Below are 24,254 nucleotides of genomic sequence, written 5' to 3' on the forward strand. Positions count from 1 at the left end.
AGGTTCCATTATGCATTTAACATAACTGATTTAAATTTGCAAATGAAGGCAGAACTAACCATGGTGTCTATGGCAGCTACCCTATTTCTTTGCTGTTCTCTGCTTTTACTCTCAACACGTAGCATTCAACAGGATATGGTAGCCTTCCAGCTGGCCAAACAACACCACTTGTGAGAACAATGTCAGACTGACTTAAAAGGCTTCTAAGGATTGAAGCCAGACTTTGCCATTTTGATATGCTGGAACAGTCTGTGGGAGAGGACCACTCTTCTCTGAACATTCTTCAGTATAAGAAAAGAGATTCAGCAGAATTTTGGAATCCTGTAAAAATAAGTGTAATTTAAACTACATCCCAGTCTTGAAATTCTTAGCTGGCTATCCAGAAAATGAACTGGAACTGAATCCTAATCCTGTGTGGTTTTCATATTTTGGTATGTGACAGATGTGATACTGCCTGTGCACCTTTCAGTAACGGTATGCCTGGATACAAACATGCTGCCTTCATTGTTGAGAAATAACTCGCCCTGAGGCTCTTGGAATTAAAGCTGGCGAGAGGGGTCAAGGACACAAAAGAGCTTTTTCAAATACATGGCAGGTAAAACTAACACCAGAGGCAATGTAGGCCGCTGATGAACGGGAGGGTGCCCTGGTGACGAAGATACAGAGATGGCAGAGTTACTGAATGACTTCTTTGTCTCTGTCTACTCTGCTGGAGGCATCCTGAAGAGCCCTGTACCGCTGAGACCGGATGAAGATAGGTCAAGGAGCGTCTGCCTTAGTGATGAGGAATGGGTTAAAGACAGTTGAGCAATCTGGATATCCATAAATCCATGGGTCCAGATGGGATGCACCCGCGGGTGCTGAGGGAACTGGCTGAGGTCATGCAGACCGCTCTCCATCATCTTTACCAAGTCTTGGGAAACGGGAGAGGTGCCTGAGGACTGGAGGAAAGCAAATGTCACTCCTGTCTTCAAAAAGGGCAAGAAGGAGGACCCGGGTAACTATAGACCGGTTGTCACCTCCTTCCTGGGAAAGTGATGGAACACCTTATCCTTGGTGCCATCTTAAGGCATATCAAGGATAAGAGGGTTATGAGGGGCAGTCAACATGGCTTCACCAAGGGGAAGTCGTGCTTGACCAATCTTGTAGCCTTTTATGAGGAAATAACCGGTGGATGGATGATGGTAGAGCGGTGGATGTGGTCTACCTCGACTTCAGCAAAGCGTTTGACACGGTCTCCCACAGCATCCTTGCGGCTAAATTGAGGAAGTGTGGTCTGGATGATCGGGTAGTGAGGTGGACTGTGAACTGGCTGAAGGAGAGAAGCCAGAGAGTTGTAGTCTATGGGGCGGAGTCTAGTTGGAGGCCTGTATCTAGTGGAGTGCCTCAAGGGTCGGTACTGGGACCAGTATTATTTAATATATTCATCAACGATTTAGATGAGGGAATTGAGTGTACTATCAGCAAGTTTGCTGATGACACTAAGCTGGGAGGGGTGGCCGACACGCCGGAAGGCTGTGCTGCCATCCAGAGGGACCTGGACAGGCTGGAGAGCTGGGCGGGGAATAACTTGATGAAATATAACAAGGGAAAGTGTAGAGTCCTGCATATGGGCAGGAACAACCCCAGGTTCCAGTATAGGCTGGGGAACGACCTGTTAGAGAGCAGTGTAGGGGAGAGGGACCTGGGGGTCCTGGTGGACGACAGGGTGACCATGAGCCGACACTGTGCCCTTGTGGCCAAGAAGGCCAATGGCATCCTGGGTTGTATTAGAAGGGGGGTGGTTAGTAGGTCGAGAGAGGTCCTCCTTCCCCTCTACTCTGCCCTGGTGAGACCTCATCTGGAATATTGTGTCCAGTTCTGGGCCCCTCAGTTTAAAAAGGACAGGGACCTGCTGGAGAGAGTCCAGCGCAGGGCAACTAAGATGATTAAGGGAGTGGAGCATCTCCCTTATGAGGAAAGACTGAGGGAGCTGGGTCTCTATAGTTTGGAGAAGAGGAGATTGAGGGGTGACCTTATTAGTGTATATAAATATATAAAGGGGGAGTGTCACGAGGATGGAGCCAGGCTCTTCTCAGTGGCAAACAATGAAAGGACAAGGGGTAATGGGTACAAATTGGAGCACAAGAGGTTCCACTTAAACCTGAGAAGAAACTTCTTCTCAGTGAGGGTGACGGAACACTGGAACAGGCTGCCCAGGGAGGTTGTGGAATCTCCTTCTTTGGAGACATTCAAGACCCGCCTGGACACGTTCCTGTGTAACCTTATCTAGGTGTTCCTGCTCCGGCAGGGGGATTGGACTAGATGATCTTTTGAGGTCCCTTCCAATCTCTAACCTACTGTGATACTGTGTGATACTGTGATGTCAGCATTTCAGCTTCCCTTTCCCTTGCCTCGCACTTTTAGCTCCTCTGAATTTGTTGCTTCTAGTTGCTGACTATGAAAAGGGCAACAGATTTACCTCTGCCACCAGCAACAGGAAAATCTCTCAGGGCTTGGCCAGCAGACATTTTCTGAAAATGAAAAACAATTTGGGGCCAATGCCTCCCCATTTGTGCGCATACAATTTACTCAGTAGCTACAACTGTGCTTTGTGGTTTTTGTTCTGGCAAAACTTAGCTTTACTAAACCTCCATCCCATCCAAAAATGTGAGTTCAAACATGAATTTAAAATTCTAGGTATAGGCTTTGAGGGGTGGTGGCGTGTCATTTCTCATCCTTTACAGTTTACTTGGCCAAATATATGAACTGTGTTTTAAAGAATTAGCATGAATAATTGAAGTTTCAAGAGCAGTCGTGGAAGCTGCAGCACTCCGCATCTGGCTGACAGCTCTCCCCAGCAACAACTGCTACCATAAACCCTGTGAAAGAATTTCCAGTGCAAACACTGCACTGAGCCCCATTTTCCACTGCCAGACAGAGCTGTGAGCTTACAGCCATATCACTATGCAGGAAGGACCTCCATATTGCAGTTTACCTACAGGCTGATAAAAGAAATGAGCTTGCAGCAGGTAACGAGTCAAATTTACACTGACAAAAACATCACAAGCAGCCAGCCGTGGCAAAGTGAAAACTGCTCAGGAGAGCTCTCAGCTCTGAAAGATTTAAGAAATCCAACTTCTGCACTGGCAAAAGTGCCACATTCAAGGCAGGAGGGGTGCTTTGGGGCATGCCTTGTTTATTAATGCAATACATATTGTTCAAGCCTCTCCCATCTATCACGTGCTGCCTTCTCATGGGGCCCCAGCTGGGCTGTATGTCCTGAAGCCACTGTGTTCCTCACTGGAAATAAAGTTCAGCCAAGCTCATCACCAGGGAGTGGATATTTAACACCCTAAGGAATCTGGGCAGGTCTCCATTCACTCAGCAGTGATGGTGTGCCCAATTCTCTGGTTAAACTGCCAGTGAACAGCAGGGCATTCGAGTAAATGAAATTAGCTTATACTCTAGGCACAGGGGTGGGACCGTGCTCTCCCCAAATTGATCAAATATTCCTACTGCATGGCCAGAAGCTATTTACCTCAGAGCAAAATACTGAGCATCCCGTCACACAGTTCTAGTAATACCAGCAGAGCTGTGGCTGGACTGAAGAAACAAAAACACTGACAATGGCTGATATCCTCATATTCAACCTGAGCATGTGCCAGGACTGGATCCAAGGGTTTCACATACAAAATTTGAATAAGAAAAGAAAATGAGTTAATGAGTAAGCAACCTGGCTTCAGGTTGCTGTTTATTTAAATTTGAACAAAAGGAAAATGATGTTATATTAACAGATCTATGTTGTAAGGCCAAGAGTGCATTTTTGAAGGTGGAGAGGTAGTTAGCCCTAGCAGCTGCACTCGCACTTGCAGACCTGTAGACCTGTAGTCCTACACTTGAGATGAAAACGGAGCTGGGGTGCAAACCTGCTTCTTTCACCTGCAGCACCCAGAGCTCCCCTCCTGCCCTACACAGAGAGACAAACATCTCCCAAGCTTTTCCTGCCTTTTGCTATCCCGAGACATCCATTCTGTTTATGAAGCAAAACGTTCTGACATTTCCAGGAAACAAAAACCCCTTCCATTGTTGTGATCACCTATTTCCATCACAAATTACAAAGCAGAAACAGGAGTGCCAAAAATCTTCTGATTTATCTGAAATTTCGTATTATCTTTAAGAAAAGAAGGAAGAAGGTAAAAGATCAGAAAACATTTAATAAAATTTAAATCCTGGATTCAGACAGGTATAAGAGAATCTTCCACAAAACCAGTTACCAGCATCCACAGACAGATGGAGGAAGTCTGAAATACAACTTTGAATCCTAAAGGCTCAAAAGTGATGAATATACCATTTATGAATGCCTGGGTTGGAAATATCCTAGAAAAGTTTTGTTTCCTTTTTAAACTAAGGCCCTTGAAGCCACATATGTACTTTATAAATGAATAGAGGGCAAAAGCCATTAATCAGTTTGGTCTAATTCATCTCATCATGTTCCTGATGGCAGCTGAGCAAAAGCAGAGATGAAAAGCAATTTTCCTCATAAAATACATGACTGCCCTCCCAAAAGAAAAAAATCCTTCTTCCTGCATCTTTTTTTCTGGTGGCAGTAGGTACTTTTTATCTTAAATGTGTAACTACATTGTTGGAGATGTACGGGTAAAGTTTATTTAGATTCCTTGACACCATGTAAAGGAACAGGCAGAAAATAAACTTCTTACTGAAGAAAGACTGATGATACACAACTACAAAGCAAAAGCCATTCAATACATCCTTAGCAAACTGAACTACACGTGTGATCAGCTTGCCAAAAGAAAGACCTTAACTGCTATGAGATTGCCTGAAATTGCAGAAGACAGGCCACAGGAATCCAGATGGATCCTTCCCATCTGAGGTTCTGAAAAATTATTCTTTAAGTATCTACAGCTCCTCTTTCTGCATCTTTTAACAAGTACAGCATCACTGCAAACACTGCTACATGTAACAGATATCCCAGATCACAGGCAAGCTCACTGTCACAGGTTCCTGTCTGAAGAGGAAAATTCACTTACTTCATTGATGTTAAGCATTAAGATCAGCAGGATAGCAGGTCAAGTACTGAAGCTGGCCACCTTGCGTGACCTTGCAGACTTTAAACTCTTTAAAACCCTTCTAAGATTCAGTTAGGCTCTTTACTTTTGCACCTGCTATTTTGTTCTTCTATAGGAACCCAAGCCCTGCTAAAGAAAGAACGTTTACACCATCCTGCCACTCCCAAAGGTATTACTGTCATTTTGCTGAGCAGTATCCAGGTTTTCCACATCTGTAAGTTGTGGACTAACACAGCTCATGCTGAAGTTAATAAAAATCTTCCCATCAATTATAAGTGGAACTTGGTCATATGCAGGGGTCACCATGTGTACACCCAGCCATCTTTGAAACTACTGAAGGTGGGGAAAGGAGAACTTCAAGAAGTAAAAAACTGAAATTTTAGAGACATTAATGTTTAATACATGATTCAAATTATAAATTTAAATTATTTTTATGGAATTAAGATGAAGAGCATTTATGTGAAACAAATCATCACAAGGGATATTATGCACACAGCTTTTTCAATGTCATTAAGCACAATTTTATTCTCAAAAAAATACAGATATTCATGTAACACAGTTTCTAAATAGAAAAACAAGCCAGTAAAAACAAACCCTAAATGTTTAAGACACTTGAATTATCTGTTGAAAAAAACCCTTTTAGTCTGCTCATATTCGTGTTTAGGTTTCTGCTAATCAATCTGCACCAATCAAAAAGACTTCAGCAGGTGATCTACCTCCTTTGACAGAGGGCAAATTGTGCCAAATACCTCTGACTAAGGCCCTTTTCCCTGGTGGAGTCAATGAAAGTGAAGAGGCCAACATACTATACTCAGAATTAAAAGCCTGAAGTGAAAAGGCCTTCTACATACAAGTAATGGGTACGACAGTAGATGATATATATAAAGATGTACCACATATAAATATTCGAATTGCAATCAACTAGTAGCAAACATGGAAAAGCAACCCAAGGCAGATGTGATGTGTAAATAACTGAAGTGGTAAGTTGACAGCAAGAGCATCTTGTTACACTTTAGAGGCACATTCCAAACGATTATACCAGTGTAGCTCAGTAAAGTTAACGACTGTGCTTAAAGAGACAGGACAAAATTTGGACCTTCTTTTACTATAGCATATACCAAATTCCAGAAGACCTTCCGTGGTCTACAAATACATAGTTATGTCACAAGTTCTCTTGATATCAGGAGTGTAACACTGAAGCAAACATGAAAAGTGTGTTCATATATGTGGATATAAATATTTACACAGTAAAGGCATATATAGAATCATCATACCTCCCTTTAACCTGCAGGCAAAGTACAGGCATCAACTGCTTGGACAGGAAGAAGAGCTAGACAGGTAATTTTCTGGGTGTATTTTTGCTTTTTACTTTTTTTAAATTGGAAAGCTGTTAATGCCCCACATTTCATTAAGTAGAATTATACAGAACTGAATGAAACCTTTTCCACTGCACAGTGAAGTTTCTCCTCTGAATTACTTTTTCAGAAATTATTTGCCCAGTATAGTGATAATTTTTAGGAACTAAAATTTTTCCCTACAATAGAAAACAATAAGCTTAGTAAATACATGTCCTACAAGAGGTTGACCTTTACAAGTAAGCCACCACACAAGAGAAAAGTCTGCTGCTGCTCATACAAACATACAACATACATCAAGGTAACAAAGGGCTGTACGGAACATCTCATCCAACATGGTGGCTTGTAAGCATTGTCAGCACAATTTTTCTTAAAACACTGCTCTTTTCTTCAGTGGTCTATGCTCCCTGTGGCTTCTCAGAAGGCTTTTCATATGCCCACCTTATTAGTAACTGAACAGCATCAATACACATTAGATTAGCAAAGTGAAATCACTAGTGGGCTAATTAGGATTTCTTTCATCTGCTACAGAGAGCTTATGCTGGATAAGGTCTTGAGATAAGGATGAAAAAATACAGTAAAATTTTGTATTTTTTTTAAGAAAAATGTTACTGAATTGACATTATTGGACAGCCTTGAGAAGGCTATCAAAACATAATTCTCTTGTGAAATTTAATTCCACAGGTGGTTCCTTCTATACACAATGCCTACAGTTGACATATCATCTGAGAGATGTGAAACTAACAGCCTAACTTCAGTGCTGCTGAAGATGTGGTGAAAGCAGGCACCTTCAGTCAACCCCGACTGGTCTAGGAGGAGGATGCTGGTTTTTGTTAGCATAGCCTCTGCTGAAAGGAAACAACAGATTGTGCATGCACCCAAGCGCATGACCAAGCAAAGTAAATAAGGTAAGTTAAAACCACCTTTGATCATTGCTTAAGACCAAGGCTTGTAAATGAGTGTTGAAAACCAAGAATGCTGGGGAGAGCCTGGGAAGGACATGTTCTCTATTCACAGCTACAGAGCCAAAGAGCAGCAGCTTTTTACATCACTTTCATCACTGTTTTGCCACTGAGTTAAAGCAGAAGTTAAATATGGGAATACAGCCTGGATGTAGCATCTGCTCAGTTAACATACAGTGAAAGGAACAATAAAAGAACGCATCAGATTTCCACCCCAAACCAGCAGGCAGTAGCTCTCCTGAGCCACAGATACTTTCACAGGCATCTCAGGCTGATCTCCAGGGACCTGTGCAATAGCCACTTAAGGTGACCAGATTACCCTAGTTATAGCCTTAAGTGTTCGAGTTTAATGGCTGGGATCATAGGGAATATATGGAAATTTTCTAGTACAGATTTGTAGAAAGTCTTTAAGCCAGGGACTCAGTCAACATGTCGTATTTTTATTAATTAAGACGTGACTATATCACAGTGATTATTTGTAGTCCAGGTTTAGGCACACCATTTCTTGTAACTGAAAGCTTTACAGTCAAACAATTCCAAGTGCTGTTTAAAAAAACACCTTTCTCCCAGAAGAAACACAAGATGATCCTGCCCCTCTGCTCTCGTGAGACCTCACCTGAAGTATTGTGTACAGTTCTGGTGTCCTCAGCATAAAAAGGACATGGATCTGTTGGAACAAGTCCAAAGGAGGGCCACGGGAATGATCAGGGGGCTGGAGCACCTCCTGTATGAAGATAGGTTGAGAAAGTTGGGGCTGTTCAGCCTGGAGAAGAGAAGGCTGCGTGGAGACCTCACAGAAGCTTTCCAGTATCTGAAGGGGGGCTATAGGGATACTGGGGATGGACTCTTCATTAGGGACTGTAGTGATAGCACAAAGGGTAACGGGTTAAAACTTAAATAGGGAAAGTTTAGATTGGATATAAGGAATAAATTCTTTACTGTAAGGGTGGTGAGGCACTGGAATGGATTGCCCAAGGAAGTTGTGAATGCTCCATCCCTGATGGTGTTCAAGGCCAGGCTGGACAGAGCCTTGGGTGTCATGGTTTAGTGTGAGGTGTCCCTGGCCTTGGCAGCGGGGTTGGAACTAGATGATCTTAAGGTCCTTTCCAACCCTAACTATTTTATGATTCTATACAATTCCCAAATTATGCAATACTTCCCATTATTAACTGAAGATAAATATAGAATAATAAAGACATTCTACTATAAAATACTTCAACAGGATTCTGTTTAAGGTGACTAAGCATTCATTGCCACACTCAAGCTGCTAGCAGAGCAACTGACACATTTTAAATGATTGGTTGGTTGTTTTTCCCAATATGGAGGGAAGTCTCCTGCATTTTCCCCACTTCTTTACAAGCAAATGCCTCATAACTACCCTGAGCTCTCCTTCATGGGGTTCTCTGTTCCTGTCCCACTATCTCACAGAAATCCTTACAATTTTCCTCTTCTGTGTTTGTCCAACTCCCTTGCTCCATGAGACTTCTCTGCACTCATGCTAATCTACTGCTGCTACACTTTTCAGATGCTTTTTTCTGCATTTAGGCTTCCTGAAAGTGACCAAATATCTATGGCCAAAATTCTCCCTAAGCATATCCTTTTTTCTCAGCTGCTCTCAAAGGGTGAATCCACTGTTCATGAACACCTGAGCTGCTCACAAGCCCCACCTGTAACACAGAAAAATCCCTCACTGTCTCTTGTAATCATTTTCCATCTCATTAGTGGCATTAAGCAGAAAGATAGAGCGATGTTGCCCTGACACAGTTGAGGCCACTACTGATAAAGAGCCATTCACTGGTGCAAAACTGTGTGTGCTGATTTCAAGTTAATACAGGCCTATTTCAATGCAACTTCAGTCTACCATGTATTTCATGTTAAATCCTGAAACTAAAACGAGTCAGTTTCATTAATCAAAGTATGAATGCACACACACAGCTTTTTGCACCCACTTAACCACATTTGCTTGAAAACACATTAATTCTCTGAGCTTGACTGGATTTCCCCTTTAACAGCTGTACTGTTTCATTACCCCCTCCTAGAATATGCTGCACTTGCAAACAATAATGTCACACCTTATGGATATAAATGGAAGTTTTGTGTAAATAATCACCTAAACTATTTCTTAGTGAGAAGGAAAATGCTGCCAAAACATACAGAAAAGTGTATTCAGAGGAAGTTGGCTTAGGGAAAAGGAGAAAACGAAAGATTACTCTAAAAAAGACAGCTAAGAATATGGGTCAGGAAAGCTAGCAAAATCCTTTTCCTCCAGTCCTATGCCCCATTTACATGATTCCTCACAGCATGTTTTGTATTTATTCCAAGGTTACGGGAACCAAAGGGAATAGGCAATATTGATTAATGGTGTCTCAAGAGTTGGAAGAGTTCAGCTGGAACTGCACATTCTTTGGAGGGTGTTACCTTCTCAGAACAGCAGGTGCAAAAACCATCTCAGCTTTACATTCTTTTATTTCCTACTTTTCCTGATCATGTCTCTTTAATGCAGGAAGGAAAGTTTATTATTCATTATCTTGCACAGCCTGATAAGCTTCTCTCATGGAATCAGAGAAAGACTCAATCTCAGAGCACATTCAATCATCACCTCAAAGGGAAGGCAATCTAGAGAGACCTTAAACACCTCCCTCGACCGATGAAGCTGTAAGTCACACTGCATCACTGAAGCCTGATGTTGTGTTGCTTGTACACAACATATTTTCTGAGAAGAGGAATGATAAATTACAGATACAACAGGATATCCCAACTACCAAACCTGAATTTATAGCCTGTACTTCTCTTAGCTTGTCTAACTGTACCCCTTCTAATATCTCATGCCCATGTAACAGACATGTATTGGAGCTCCAGCCAGGTAACATCTGTAAGAACACAATCTCAGCTAGAAAATACAAGCATAACCCAGGAGACAGGCGCTTGACCTGCAGCACAGCTACCAGTCTCCCCACTCCCCCTGTTTTTGTCCTCTAACAAACCAGCTCTTACTCAGGTAAGTGCCTACCACTGTTAAGTTGACACATACCCACAACTAAGAAGAAAACATTTAACCTGATGTAACACTGTTGCTCAAATGAAAATTTCTAATTCTGGGTGTCTAAAGGTTCCTAAAACTGCATTTAGACATTTGATTTTAAAAGACAATGAATATACAGAGATTTTCCTGAAGTCAGTGGACAGTGCAGATGTTACCTCTGAAACCAGGCCATTTTTATTTAGCTGTTGAAACAAGATAATAGCAAAACAGTATCTTACTTTTAATTCCTCATATTCTGATGAATCTGAGCCACCACTTTATACCATTTCCTCCTCATTTTCCACAGATTTGTCCCATTTTCTCACATAACCCCAGAAGTTTTCTCAGCTTTTGCCTTAAGATCTCCTGAAATAACAGAGCTCAGGTGATTTCTGTTTTGTTGTTAGGACTTTATTCTCTGCCAGCCTTACAAGATTATGTCCACCTGACTTGGGGTTTCTATTAATTTAGCTATCTGCTCTCCCTTTTAGAGGCGGCTTGAGCCTCATCTTTGGTGCATGCATTGTCCCACTTTTCTTTAATCCAGTTGTTCTCTCTGCCTTTCTTCCCTTTTTGATTCCCAGCGCCATTTTATTCCCTGATGTCTAGGCAGCAGAAAAACAGCAGCAGTTCAAAGCAGGACAATGGACATCCACAGAGATAAACAGATCCCCTCCACCACCTCCTGGCAAAAAGGCCATTACTAGGGCAGAGGAGGGAGCGCAATCCTCTCACACTGTCTAGAGTCAGAGAGCCTCATAATCAGAAAACTCCAATATCAGAGAACCTGCCTCTCCACTACTTAAAAAAACCAACCACCACCACACTTCCTCCTAAGCCTACCAGGGAAACATACAAGCTACACAGAGAAAACAAAGCTGCACTATGTGGCAGATGAATGAAGACACATGCTACATGTTTCATCCAACATGCCACATGCCCACAATATCTAGTAACCAGTTTCATATTCAGCCCTATCAAAGCTGTCTCCTGAACCCACACACAGCCCTCCTGGCCAGCTAGCCACTGAATTTTTCAGCTGGAATATACTGTTGTTGTATGGAGACACCAGCAGAGAATAAATAATGCCCTTTTAGGCAATTAAAGTCCTGTAGAGGTTTTAAAAGCTGAGGCAGGCTTTGAATTGGTGGAGGAGCAATGAAGATTAAGCAGGATTGAGGGAAATGTGCTAATGGAAATTCTTTTGCAAAATTGATGGGCCACTGCCTTTTCTCTCTTCCTTGTTAGTGAGCTGCTCAGAAAGCAAAGGGCACGCACCACCAGTCGAGAAGGGGAGACAAAATCTAACATGAGGAATGATTAATGTACAGTCCTGCAACTCACAAGAGAAAAGAACAACCCTTTTATAGCTTCAGTAGGCTCTATTTTACAACATAATTTTAAAGCCCAGAAAAAAAAGGTCACGGATGGCTTGTTAAGAGAAGCAAACGCAGCACTGACAATTGTTCACTAATACATCTGTGATACCATCAACCCTCCAAGTGACAATGACCCTACTGATCTTGAAATCAAACTATTTAAACAAGCGTGAGGGCTTTTCTTATTTACATATAATACTAAACGAATCGTTATGGCTCTGTTTTCAGTACAGCAAGAGAAGACAACTCTACAGAGTATAGTGGCTTTTACTTTTAAAAATCACACAGTATCACAAGAAATCCAGTCTGTCAAACATTTGGACAGATGCAGTATATTTATTTTCTTTTAATGCCCATGTATATGTATCAAACATAGGAGCTCAGAGTCTACATACATATGTACTCATATATACATTCATAGCCACCAGTTTGTGGGAACATGCTTTTGTTCGCGATCTTATGAGGGTGCTTCTTCAAGTCAAACACGTTCTACTGACTGATTAATTGAAACCAAGAGATGCTACCTTTCAAAACACAGGATCACCACACAGCCTAAGCCAACAAAATGATGAAGCCTTTACTTATCACAGAACTGTAGAGGTCAGGATAATAGTGCAATGTATGTAGAGTGATTACAACCTCCCAGAGAATGTTTCTGCCTGAGATGAGTTAGTAGACACATCCTCAGATTAAACTTTCACCAGCAGATGTCTGTATTTCATCAATCTTTCATTATGGCATAGCTTAGAAAATCATCTGGTCAGGTGTCATTAGAAAACCTCTCCATCTTCCAAAGCAAAAACTACCCAAATAAATTACTATAAGCAAAACAGAGTTAAAAAGGAGGGCCTGCAGATTGGGATGGGGTTTTGTTAGCTCAAAATAGAGGAAAATACACATTTCTACAATATTTTAAAATTGATACACTGCCTTTCACAACAAATCCAATTATTATACATGCTCTCAGGCCAGAAGATGCAGCTAATCAACAAAATGTATGGGCAACAACTTCTGGCAGAGCTTCGTCCCAGAAACTCTGATTTCATCAGCTTCCTGGACAATTAATCTGTCCAAGCAACAATGTGATCCCCTCACTTTTCTCTGACGATGACAAACTCATGGAAAGATGCTTCTGTAATCAGTGAGTGGCTCTGGTGTTTCTCACCTCAGGACCAATACATAATCTTACCAGGATGAGCCCAAGGACTGCATGCTAATGCATACATGAAAAGGGATGCCATACAATTTCCAACTTAACAATACGGTTTTCTCAGCTTGGGTTCTGCAGTCACCATGGTTTTTTTTCTTGTGCATTACTACTTCTTCAGCAAATAGCTACATTGTTTATGCTACCCTTCAAAGCACATTTACTATACTGAACCTCTCTATGCCCAAAACACATTGTACATCTGGATTACTCAATAATAAATTCGTTCTGCGTGTCTTTTGGAGCTCCTGTTATTTATCATCGCATCCAGTCTGAGTTCAGTTACAAATAATGGCTAACTCTTTTCCTAGTCTTTCTTTTATTTTTTTAATGGGTCAATAAAGTTACATTTCAAAAACAGTAAGCTCCAGCCCTGACATACTGGACACAAAATTTCTGTAGAAGCACTTATGAAAATACTTGAGAAGGGCTAAGAACAGGAAAGCTCTGAAGTCAAACTTTTGATAAAAAAGTAGATTTTGGTAGAAGTGGCTAAGAATATTACTGGGCCAGCAAATGAAATATTAAGGCTGGTACTGATTGTGTGCTTATATATTAGACCTACAATAAACTATATATTAAACCTACAATAAACTATTTCTTCAGGTCTGAAATGGCATTTCCCGTCAAAAGTCAGAGACAAAAAAAAACCCCAGACCTTATTACTGCAAGTATCTCAATAATCAAGCAAAAACCACAGCAGCTCATTAACATTATTCAACTCTTACTACCCACGTATCAGGATGGGTACTGTCCAAAGAACGCATAATTAGTCAATTTGAATGGCAATGGTTTTGATGCATCAAAATGCTCAATAGGACAGGGAGATGGTTTGCTGTTCAGCTGTGTACCAGTCACCTTCACAACTCTGTTCCCACAGCAATGTTACATGACAAAGAAGGATGTTATCAAAAGAAGACGCTTCAGGAAGGAATGCTAAGGCAAGACTGCCTCCAGGACAGGAAGAATGTTAGTGTACACCCGTAGTCGCTCCCTGTGGCAAGGAGGAACTTCAGCTCACAGGCAGTCAGGTTTCAGGGACAAACAGTTGTCTGCACACCCTTCAGAACTGTTTTACATCAAGATCTTTAAGTAACAGTCGTGACTTTAAACCATTACTTTTCCCTCAATCTTAATTTTTTCTCTGTCAAATCAAATACCTCAAGAAAGTGGAAAACATGCATAAAGTCAAAATAGCACATTTAACTTGGACCAGCGGGAAGACATGTTTTCACATAGCCAGAAGAAACATACTACAGGGCATATTTAAACACATGGTTTCATATTTAAAAGTATTATATAAATCTGTAAAACAGAATAAAGTTGCATGCGCAGTTTTATGCACCTGAATGAATCAATCTGATAGGTTTGCTCAATACAGGCTTATCAAAACAGCATGTAAGTGGTACACTATGAAAAGCGTAAGATTAAAAAAAGTAATGCCAGTAAGCAAAAGGCAAATTTGCCCACCTCCTCATAACCCCTGGGACACAATTACTCAAAAAGAATAGGTTTGTATTTGCTCCAGGTGTATGTGTATTCTCTGTCAGCAGCCAGAAATAGCACCAAGCCAAGAGGGATAAGGAGAGTTAATACTCACCGGCCGTTGTCACGCCCCACACCCCAGACTCTGATGCTCACAATGGGCTGTGAATGAAGAACTGTGCGGTCCATGGGATCGATCAGGTTCAGCATGTCATTTTCCAGTATAAGGTACATGTCTTTGCCCTGCAACTCCAAAGTACAGTTACACATTACATCCCCCTCTCAAACTGAGATCAGTGTCTGTTATGCCTATGCTGTTTAGACTTGCTTCATTTACTCAAAGTTTCCATTCGTTCCAAGACCAATTGAAAACAAGTTCATTTACTTCTGGTGTTAAAAAGATGCAAAATGGTATCTTGCTACTGCTGTATTTTTAAATTATCCCAATCACAAAAACCTTTGACGTCTTTTAAATGCAACTGTTTAACTCATTCAACCCAAGTTATTCAACAAATTATGAGTTTATCCATTCTCCAGTAAATTTTTCCAAATGCATGAGAAGTCAAAAACTGTCTCAATAGTAACAGCTTACATCAAAACCTGTACTCTTGAGGCAGAGTTTCTTCCTTCAAACAATGTGCCTTGTTTCCATAAACTTTAACCAATGGGTCATGGGAACAGACAGCAATTTGTACATGTCAACGGATTTATAGAATACTCTTTGAAGAAACATTAATTAAAGGGGAAAACCCTAGCATTAAGACACAAATGTGAATTCTTCCAGTGATTGCAGAATCCCGGAGCCAGGATTTCTCCCCAAGTCTTCTGGCATGTAAGAGCAAGAAGAATGTTTTTCCCCTTAGAGGAAACTTTGGGGCAATTTAGGAAAGAGGAAACTTAGAGAAATTTAGGGGCAATTTTCCTTTTGATGCTAATTCACAAATGCTAATCTTCCTCCTATGCCTAGTATTTGAAGAAGGTCTGCTACCTCTTTTATCACATCTAATAGCTCTCTTCTCAAAGACTGTACACCTACTCTGCAGAACACAAAACCCCACAGAAATCATCTAGACCTACTGCTGAAAAGTAAGACAAGCTCCTATAGATAAGAAGGTGGAAGCTATCAGCTAAATATAGAGTAATCTATTTCCTCTCTATTGTGCCAGAATCTATAAACGAACGTGAAGAACAGAAGGGGTCTGACTTCCTACTGACAAATGTTTCAACAACAACCTTTTTCTTCACCTCAGTGACATAGAAACCCTCTTCCCGCTTGGTTACGGTGGCTCAGGTTTTAATGACATCTAATTTTGTGTCTAAGGCATACATTCACATCACCCTGGGAAGGCCTGCTTCCAGGGTTTCCAGGCTAGACAGCAAGTGGCAGTCACTACTGATCACCTCTCTCATCCCCAAATCTCCTAACAGGGATTCAAAGAGGAACAGTGACACAGAGCTGGCAGCGCAAGCGCCGAGAGGCAGTATGGGAGAGGCAGGGGATGTGGGCTGGTTATGCAATGCCAACACAAGAACATTTTGCCTGATGCAAAAAGTACAGCTGTTGCTGAGATGCAAGGCTGGATACATGGGCTGCTCCTAGAAAAGCCGAAACAGATGTAGCTGCTATAATGATGCACTGAAACGGGGTGAATCAGCAGCACTGAGATGCCTGTGGCATACAGAAAGAGAAACATAGGTGATAAAAAACAAAAGCCAGGATGACACCAGGAAGGCTAGGATGATGAAGGAAACCAAACAGAAAACAGTCATCACAAAGAAAAAGGGTGAGAAAATTGCTTGGAGAACAGAAGCAGTGAACAGATTGTGTGAAGAATGCTACCAAGTGTCACAAAGATTGCTTTTTGGACCCGTTTCTACTTATGTATTTGTTCCAGAAGGAAATTATTAAAATAAGGTAAAATCTGTTCATCATGCAAAATACACTGGGATTAGGGTAATAAAACTGAATACAATTTAGCTGGAAAAGATGGGAGAATAGGCAGATAAGCAACATTAATCATAGGAAATTATCCTTGCAATGCTTAAGGGATAACTTGGCTGCAGTCAGAAGCAATATGATTTACTAAGTTTTGTTGCCTTATTATACAAAGGCTATTTTAGAGATAAAAACACTGCATAGGGCAAGAAGAAATTATTCAGACAGAACAGGAGCCTGAACATGGGCCTCAGTGTTTCAGACTCCTGGAGAGCGGCAGAGACCTGATGGTCCACGATGGGGAAAAGGAAGAGCCACACTGAGAAAGTGAATAAAGGAATAAGGCTCAACTCCAATAGTCCTTCAGGGAAGTGTTATAAATTGTGGCATATAGGTCGATGGCAACAATGATCCTTTTTCATGGAAGTGAATTTGAAGTATACATGAATAGAATGCATGGCAAAGTAGCAACATAAACAGATGAGTTAAGTTTTTCTTCTTAGATTCTACTACAGCACCATGGAATATAGGAATTTACGGGGAATTTCCTGAATTTCATGAAACCCAAAATTAAAGCCAGTGACAAAGCTTTTGCAGCAGGTTCAGGATTTTACTTGGGGATGGTCCCAGCCCAAATTTCACTTTCATTACATTCTAGCTAAAATAAACCTTCAGCCAATCTTAAAAACTGTCTCTGCAGTCCTTGGTTCTAGCTTCATAATAGATTCCTGCTGTGCATGCTGCACCTGCTATGGCAGTGACAAGCACACTTTTTTCAGATTCCTCTCTAAAACATGTATTTTCCAATCACTCTTGAAGCATTACACTGCCAGCAGAAAAATGTGGTTGGTTGTAATGATTTCTTTTAAAAATCAAGAAGACAATTTACTTCAAGGGCCACATATTCAAGCACAGTGCCGCATTGTTCTGCCAGGCCTGTATTTTATATTTTTTAACGAACAGCATTCTTAATTAAAACTTCCATTCAAGAAGACCAAAACTTTTCACCAGTTTGGTTTGAAAACCTGTGAGGGTTTCCAACACAGAACAATGGGACTGACAGAGAGAAATATGGAAAAATGTGAACATTAACTCTTAAACCAAAACAAAGCACGCAATTTCAAGGTAAAAGATATCTTTCAAGTTGATCAAAGTCCTTCCAGCTGAAAAATGGATGAAAACCCAATGTACTCTACACACGTAAAGAGACTGGGGTTTTCTCAACCCAGGGTCAGCAGTAAGTCTATGTCCATGACTGACACATCTCTATAATCACTAGTCTAGCTGTACTAACTGAATAGAACTGTTCCCAGAAGGATAAAGAAGACCAATCTTATCTTATTCATTTACATGTACAATATGTATTTCTTACATAGAAAACCCCTTCTGAAATTACTTTAAACAGACATTCCAAATGTGTTCCTCAAAATACAGTTTTAATTTTTAAACAGGCACTTTCTCCCAGCTCCCCCTCTGAAGTGTCTCTGCACTGTTGTGGCTGTAACAGGACACTCACTCAAGCCTTGGACTGCAACAACAACTTGGGAAACTAAAGGATATTTCTCCTGAAATTTTTACTGAAATAGGTAAGTCTTTCTTTTAATTCCTCTTCTGTCTGGCAGTGATGTTTTCACTTAGATCACACAAGTGAAGCTTCCAACATTCACTCTTACATCACTCTGGCATTCAAACTGTGTGTAGTAAATCCACATTAGTCTAACCTCCTTAAAACATGTCAGGAGAGAGGCAGAGAATAAGATTTGGATGAAGCTTAAGTTGTTCCACGAACAATGAAATAATTATGCCTTTTTATGGATTTGTCTTCTATGTTCCCTATACATTCCACCACTATAACCCTACCTTTTCTTCTTGTTTCAATTACTGATCCCTCCACACCTTCCACTCCATCTATTTTAGACATCTATTTCTGACACCACAATACCTCAAGCTTCCTTCATCATGTTTCCCCCTGAGATCACACAGCATTATCCTGTCTTTCCTGCCAAATCAGAAAGAAGCACAGAGCTTGCGTGGTTCAGCTGATGAAGGTGCACTGACCCATCAGCAAAACAAGAGAAGAGCTGGGCTCTCTGTTTTTTCCTCAATGTGTGAGAATCTGGCATCCTTCAAAACTGGATGACACTGGTGAACAGATTCAAGAGTTACTGGAGAGGAACCAACAGACAGACTGATGACATGAAATTAACTTCCTCCTGAAAAACTGATAAAATAATCATCTTAAAATAAGGCATCTGTCCATCAGTCTCAGTCTTCACGTACATTTCAAAAGCACAGGGCACACCAATCTGGGTTTCCTTAAAGCCCTTTTGTCACTGAAACCTCTGAAAATGCTGTTCCAAAGCACCACTTTCAAACCTTCAGTCAGGAGAAAGACCTCCACTGATTTTGGCTTGTCTGAACCCAACACTGTAATTCCACAGGTGTATACCAGCACAGACAAAAACATGAAGGTGCGATCTTTGGGCTGCTGTCCTGATCAGTTTAGACTAAAAATGGCAGCACTTTTCTTGAGCTCTTTTTATGTTTCTTGGCAGTGCCAGCTGGGTTAGGGAAATCCCAAGCACACACCATGCACATATTTGCCTACACAGTTGTTCTTTCAAGACATTTTCTTACACGAGAGGGACGTTACAAGAGAAGTAGTTGACCCTGTTCTTACCTCTCCCCAAATGCCAACAGTGTCTCTGATGTCGTTTTTACAGTAAGAGAGCTGTCTGATGCAGTTGTTCACAGCAACACTGCTTCTTCCAGGAGCTAGATCTTCTTCTGCCATTTCCACCCAGCCCAGGGATCGCACAGCAAAGCACTGAAAAGAAACCAGAAAACATCTGAAGATGTACAGGACGCTGCTGTATCCATCTATGGAAATCAAGTCATGCAACAGAAACTACAGACAGCTAAGGTTAAAGATCCCCAGCTAGAAGAGAAACAAAATCAAGGCCTTGTAGATAAGGCCTTTACTTATGCTCAAGAATAAATAAATTAAAATATAATTTGAGAATGTCAAGGTGAAAACATTTGAAGGAACAAAGAAGAATACACGACTTGCCAGGAAAGATACCCATGGAGGTAACAGTAGTGATTTATAACAAAAATACTTTTGTTAATATAAAGGAGGAAACAAGTGAGCAGTAAATAGCATGTTATATATAAACACAGAGAAATAAAGGAAAAAGCATAACTACAGATATAGTAGAACTGAAATTTTAGCTAGTATCTAGAGCTGTACTTGAAAAGAAAGAAAATAGTAGTGGATTATGTCTGTTGTGGGATTCACACTCACTGCCTGGCTTTTAACCAGAAAACTGAAATTGTTTTGTGGACTGCAGTAATCATTTCTGCAGTAGTTTAATGAAGGTAGCAAGCAATAACAGACTCAAAGCACTAACAAAAAGATAAGCTATCATAAGAGGAAAGCAGTTTTTTTCTAGAAGAAATTAAAAATGATCTTTAGAATAAAACAACCTAATTATACAGTTTGTCAGCAGAAAGCTGTTTAGCCAACCAGACTACTTGGTTGGCAGAACAAGCCAAGGCAACATTACTTTGCACATACGGTGCTTTTTGCAAACAAAACTAAATGGGAGAAACGGAATGGCACCAACTCTACCCTACATTTACTAGAGAACAAAAAATTAATTCTGGAAAAAAACATGCACATTTGCTTTCAGGCTTTCTGATGGGTGACATACAGATCTCACACTAAGTGAATAGGAGCTTGTCTACAAGACCAAGATTTCCTCCAGAGAACAGTATGGTTATCTCACTCTCAAATGGCAATGCGCCAGCAGTGATGGATGCACAGCAGGCTGACTGCTGTACCTCCTTAATGGACACACCAAACATTTAAGATAGCTCCTAAAGGTTCAGCAATACTTCCTGAATGATACCAAATTCCTGCTATCTTCTAGGTGTTTACTATGGCAACAGACACCACCCTTGAGTGCTGCCAAATCAAATCACACCTGATCATCTTAAAATAAGGCCTCTGTCCATCAGTCTTAGTCTTCACTTTCAAAAGCACAGGCCACACCAACCTTGGTTTCCCTGTGACTCTGTGCTCGAGTCAGTGATTGCACCACCACTGACATGAAGCTGCACTCACTTTTTACATCCAGATCCTCTTTGCTAAGCATGAAGATGTCTACAGAGGTAGAGGAGTCGGCAGGCACAAGTTCCAAAAGTACAATTTGCAATTAATAACTGAAAACCTGTCATCCTATGACATCTCCTTTCATCCCAAGCCTCACCTTGCCAAGATGGATCAAGTATTGATGTCACTTACTTCTCAGTCCTTGGTACCCCTGCTTGCTTCAGTGTTATTCACACATTTCTTCTAAAACGTTACGCTGTCCTGGAATGCTATGCTCTTCTGGCAAACTGACTTGCAATTGTTTCAGTTAATCCAGTTCCCTGTTATGTATTTGTCACAACTTTGACCTTGCAAAGACCAACACTCATTGTTTGGCACTGTTGCCTTGTGCCACAGTGCTTTCTTTGCTGTCAAGAGCATCCTGCTGGTGCTTGGGAAAGCAGACAATGATCCTGGGAATTTCCTGAAGTTATGCTGAAACTGGTGGCTGCTGGGAGCCCCACTGCCTTCAGCAGGACCCTATCACATAGGCATCCAGTCCAGGAGCAGCAACAGCAGGTCCATGCTGGAGTTACCAATTAACTATTCTTCTTGAGATGGCAGTAAATATATCAGCTTCTGAGATCAAAAGCTGACACTGAATATTTGTTTGCTGCTTTCTAAAAACTGCTGTGAAGTCAGTGAGTAGATTAAGCTCACACACCACCACTGGAGTGCCATTTGGGAAACACTGTCCTCAAAACAAGACCCAAAACACCAAGGTATTTTAAATATGCATAATATGCCAACTTTGGCAAACTAAGGGAGGAATAAAATTCACCAGTGGGTAAAAAGATTAATGTGTCTCTCCCTCCTTCCCTCTAAAAATTCTCTCCTCTTTCAGCCTTCTTTCAGCTTGCACAATGCACCTATTCAGCCTACTTTGCCGAGCAAAAAATTCAGCCTAAGCCTGTCTCTTGTACCTCTGGGCACCTACTCCAAGTTGCTAATGATGTATCTCATCTAAGGCATCAGACAGCACATACACTCTACAAATTGTGTGAAACCCTGTGTGAGTGTGGGTAAGAAATGAAAGCCTCTCATGCCTCCAGATCTTTTTTTTTTTCTTCTTGTGGATGTGTTACTGATTTTTTTCCTTTGCTTTGCAAAGAAGGAAACCAATATTCAAATTCTCCTACATTGCTGCTTCCTGACCCAGCTCTTCTGGAACCCCACAAAAATGCTGACTTTCAGATTTTAAAGGGAGATGAAGGAGAAGGTGAAAGAGGAAACAAAGGAGAGTTCAGCACTCAGGGGAGTTCTTCACTTCAGGGCTACAAGAGGTACTAAAATATTTTTTTTTAGCAATTATTAAGGTCATTTAATCTCAAGATGGCAGAATTGCTTCTGGCACATTAAATGCTCGTGAGTCTTGTTGAAAGTGCTGTGATGCCCATTAGGGTATTAAATATTTATCTTTGCAAGCTTTTAAAACACAGATTTTTACCTGTGCCAGAAGAAAGAAGTTTTTTACAAGTATTTCAACATTAAACTGAGTAACAGCATACTACCAGAGAGAAACATTTTCTACATCATCTTAAAAGAGGTGAAGAACCAAATATATAAAGTGTACTGTTTCCTCACTATTCTTCATATCTCAACCATGTCTGCAATGTGTTAGCTGCTTTCTGAACACAAAGATACAATGAACAGAGTATATCTTAAGAAGGCAAAAACCTCATGAAAGACAATCAGTTTGAGTTGACAAGAGATAAATCTCTTATTAGTAAATATGATGAACTGTTTTGGTATTGTTTCCTGGCCATTTCTTTATATGTTTAAAATTACCCACTGTATTTCCTTCCCTTCCCAGCCCACTGTCATGACAGTGGAGCGAGTTGAATGGGATGCTTCTGTCCACCCCAATATTCGCCTCTTGTGAAGGGCTTGGTTTCCTTCCCTGCTTCCACTCTCTCTTGGCACTTCCAAGCCAGATAAGTGTGAGAAACCCTCTTGGCTTCTGGTACCCAGCAAACTTGTGCTTGTGTTTTACAAGCCCGTACTGTAAGCCAAATAAAGTGCTTCTGAACAGCTTCATCAAAACACAGAGATTTCCCAAAGACTCACTGAAAATAAAAAACCTCTTCAATAAAAGCCAGACAGACCCAACACCCCACTCATGAGACAACGCGTGTACCTGAGTATACACATACAAGATGCGTTCTTTCACTCAAAACATATGCAAAGACCCAAAACCTTCTACTTCTTGGTCAACTGAATACATGTGATGGCATGATTAACAAGTGATGAAGTCCTTCATGCATATTTCAGCTCCAGAAAATATGACTCAGAGTAACATGCAATACATACCACACATTCAGTATGAGTCTAACAGAAGTATTTACACACAGAGCTATGGGGTGGAAGAACAGTGGAAGTGTGTGCACAGAGCTCTGCAGCCCTCTGTATATTGCCAGGAACTGTACTACATGAGATCCACTTCACGTTTTATAGCTGGTGCATTTTTCCCCCCTAATTTGACTCAGAGGTTCTTTTTATAACAAAAGAGCGCAAAACCCAGCAGAAACAAACCACCTTGTATCTTTCATCAGGTATGATCCAATTCTTAAATAGGGCTAGCCGAATTAGCCACAACAGCAGAATTGCTTAATTCTCTCACCCACGAATCATCACTGTTCCCTGGCTCCCAGCACTGATATTTATTAGCCAAGAGACAAAGTGCTTCCTTTGACCTGAAAGAACTTTGCTCACTGAACCTTCTTTTCTGCTGGAACTAAAATCTAGTCAAAACAAGTGTCGTGGTTTAAGCCCAGCCGTAAATCAGAACCATGCAGTCTCTGTATCACTCCCCCACCCCGCTCCCAGAGGGATGGGGAGGAGAATCAAAAGAATGTAACTCCCACGGGTAGAGATAAGAACAGTCCAGTAACTAAGGTATAACACAACCAATAATAATAATGATAAGGGAAATAACAAGGGGAGAGAATACAACCACTCACCACCTGCCGACCAGTACCCAGCCCGACCCGAGCAGTGATCTAGCCCTTCCGGGTAACTGCCCCCAGTTTTACATCCTGGCCATGACGTGCTGTGGTATGGAATACCTCCTTGGTCAGTTTGGGTCAGGTGTTCTGACTCTGTTTCCTCCCGGCTTCCCCTCCTCCCTGGCAGAGCATGAGGCTCACAAAGTCCTTGGTCAGAGCAAACATTACTGAGCAGCAACTAAAAACATCGGTGTTATCAGCACTGTTCCCAGGCCAAAATTCAAAACCACAGCACTGCACCAGCTACTAGGAAGGAGAAAAATGACTGCTACTGCTGAACCCAGGACAGTATCCACCCCTTATTCCATGCCATTTATGTAAAGCTCAGATCCCACATTTTCAATACACCATCACTCTTATATATATATATCCAAAGAGAGAGAGAGAGAGAGGGAGAGAGAGAGAGAGAGAGATCATTCCTTAGTGCATGGATCAATCCCTATAAACCTGCTGAGTCCATCCAGTCCATGATGTCGGGCTCCATCTCTTGTAACAGTTTTTCAGTGCAGGAGAGGCTGTGTGCAGTGTTCACACACATGAATAAACTCAGCAACAGTGTCCATTGCTAAGTCCACCCCTCGATCATGAGTCCATCTATATGCTGCATCTCTGCCCTAATGGCCTGAAGTGTCACAGGCCCACCAGGCTCAAAATAATTCACCCTCCCCTTCAGCAGTTTCT

The 24,254-nt window shown here is 41.3% G+C and overlaps 1 protein-coding gene across 10 annotated transcripts in view; it reads right to left on the reverse strand.

Moving 5' to 3' along the window:
* APBB2 (amyloid beta precursor protein binding family B member 2) overlaps positions 1-24,254 on the reverse strand; it is a 135,016-nt gene that overhangs the window by 27,543 nt on the left and 83,219 nt on the right. For all 10 annotated transcript variants that reach the window (XM_061379813.1, XM_061379819.1, XM_061379817.1 and 7 more), the window contains 2 exons: positions 19,096-19,242; positions 14,595-14,722 (listed from right to left, as the gene is read on the reverse strand). In XM_061379813.1, coding sequence (XP_061235797.1) covers positions 14,595-14,722; positions 19,096-19,242 — 275 coding nt within the window. The remainder of the gene's footprint in view (positions 1-14,594; positions 14,723-19,095; positions 19,243-24,254) is intronic.

The sequence above is a fragment of the Neopsephotus bourkii genome, unplaced genomic scaffold (genome assembly GCF_033783945.1).
Source record: "Neopsephotus bourkii isolate Nb327-2 ecotype Australia unplaced genomic scaffold, CSIRO-AGI_Nbou_v1 NB_1780, whole genome shotgun sequence".
NCBI classification, from domain to species: domain Eukaryota; kingdom Metazoa; phylum Chordata; class Aves; order Psittaciformes; family Psittacidae; genus Neopsephotus; species Neopsephotus bourkii.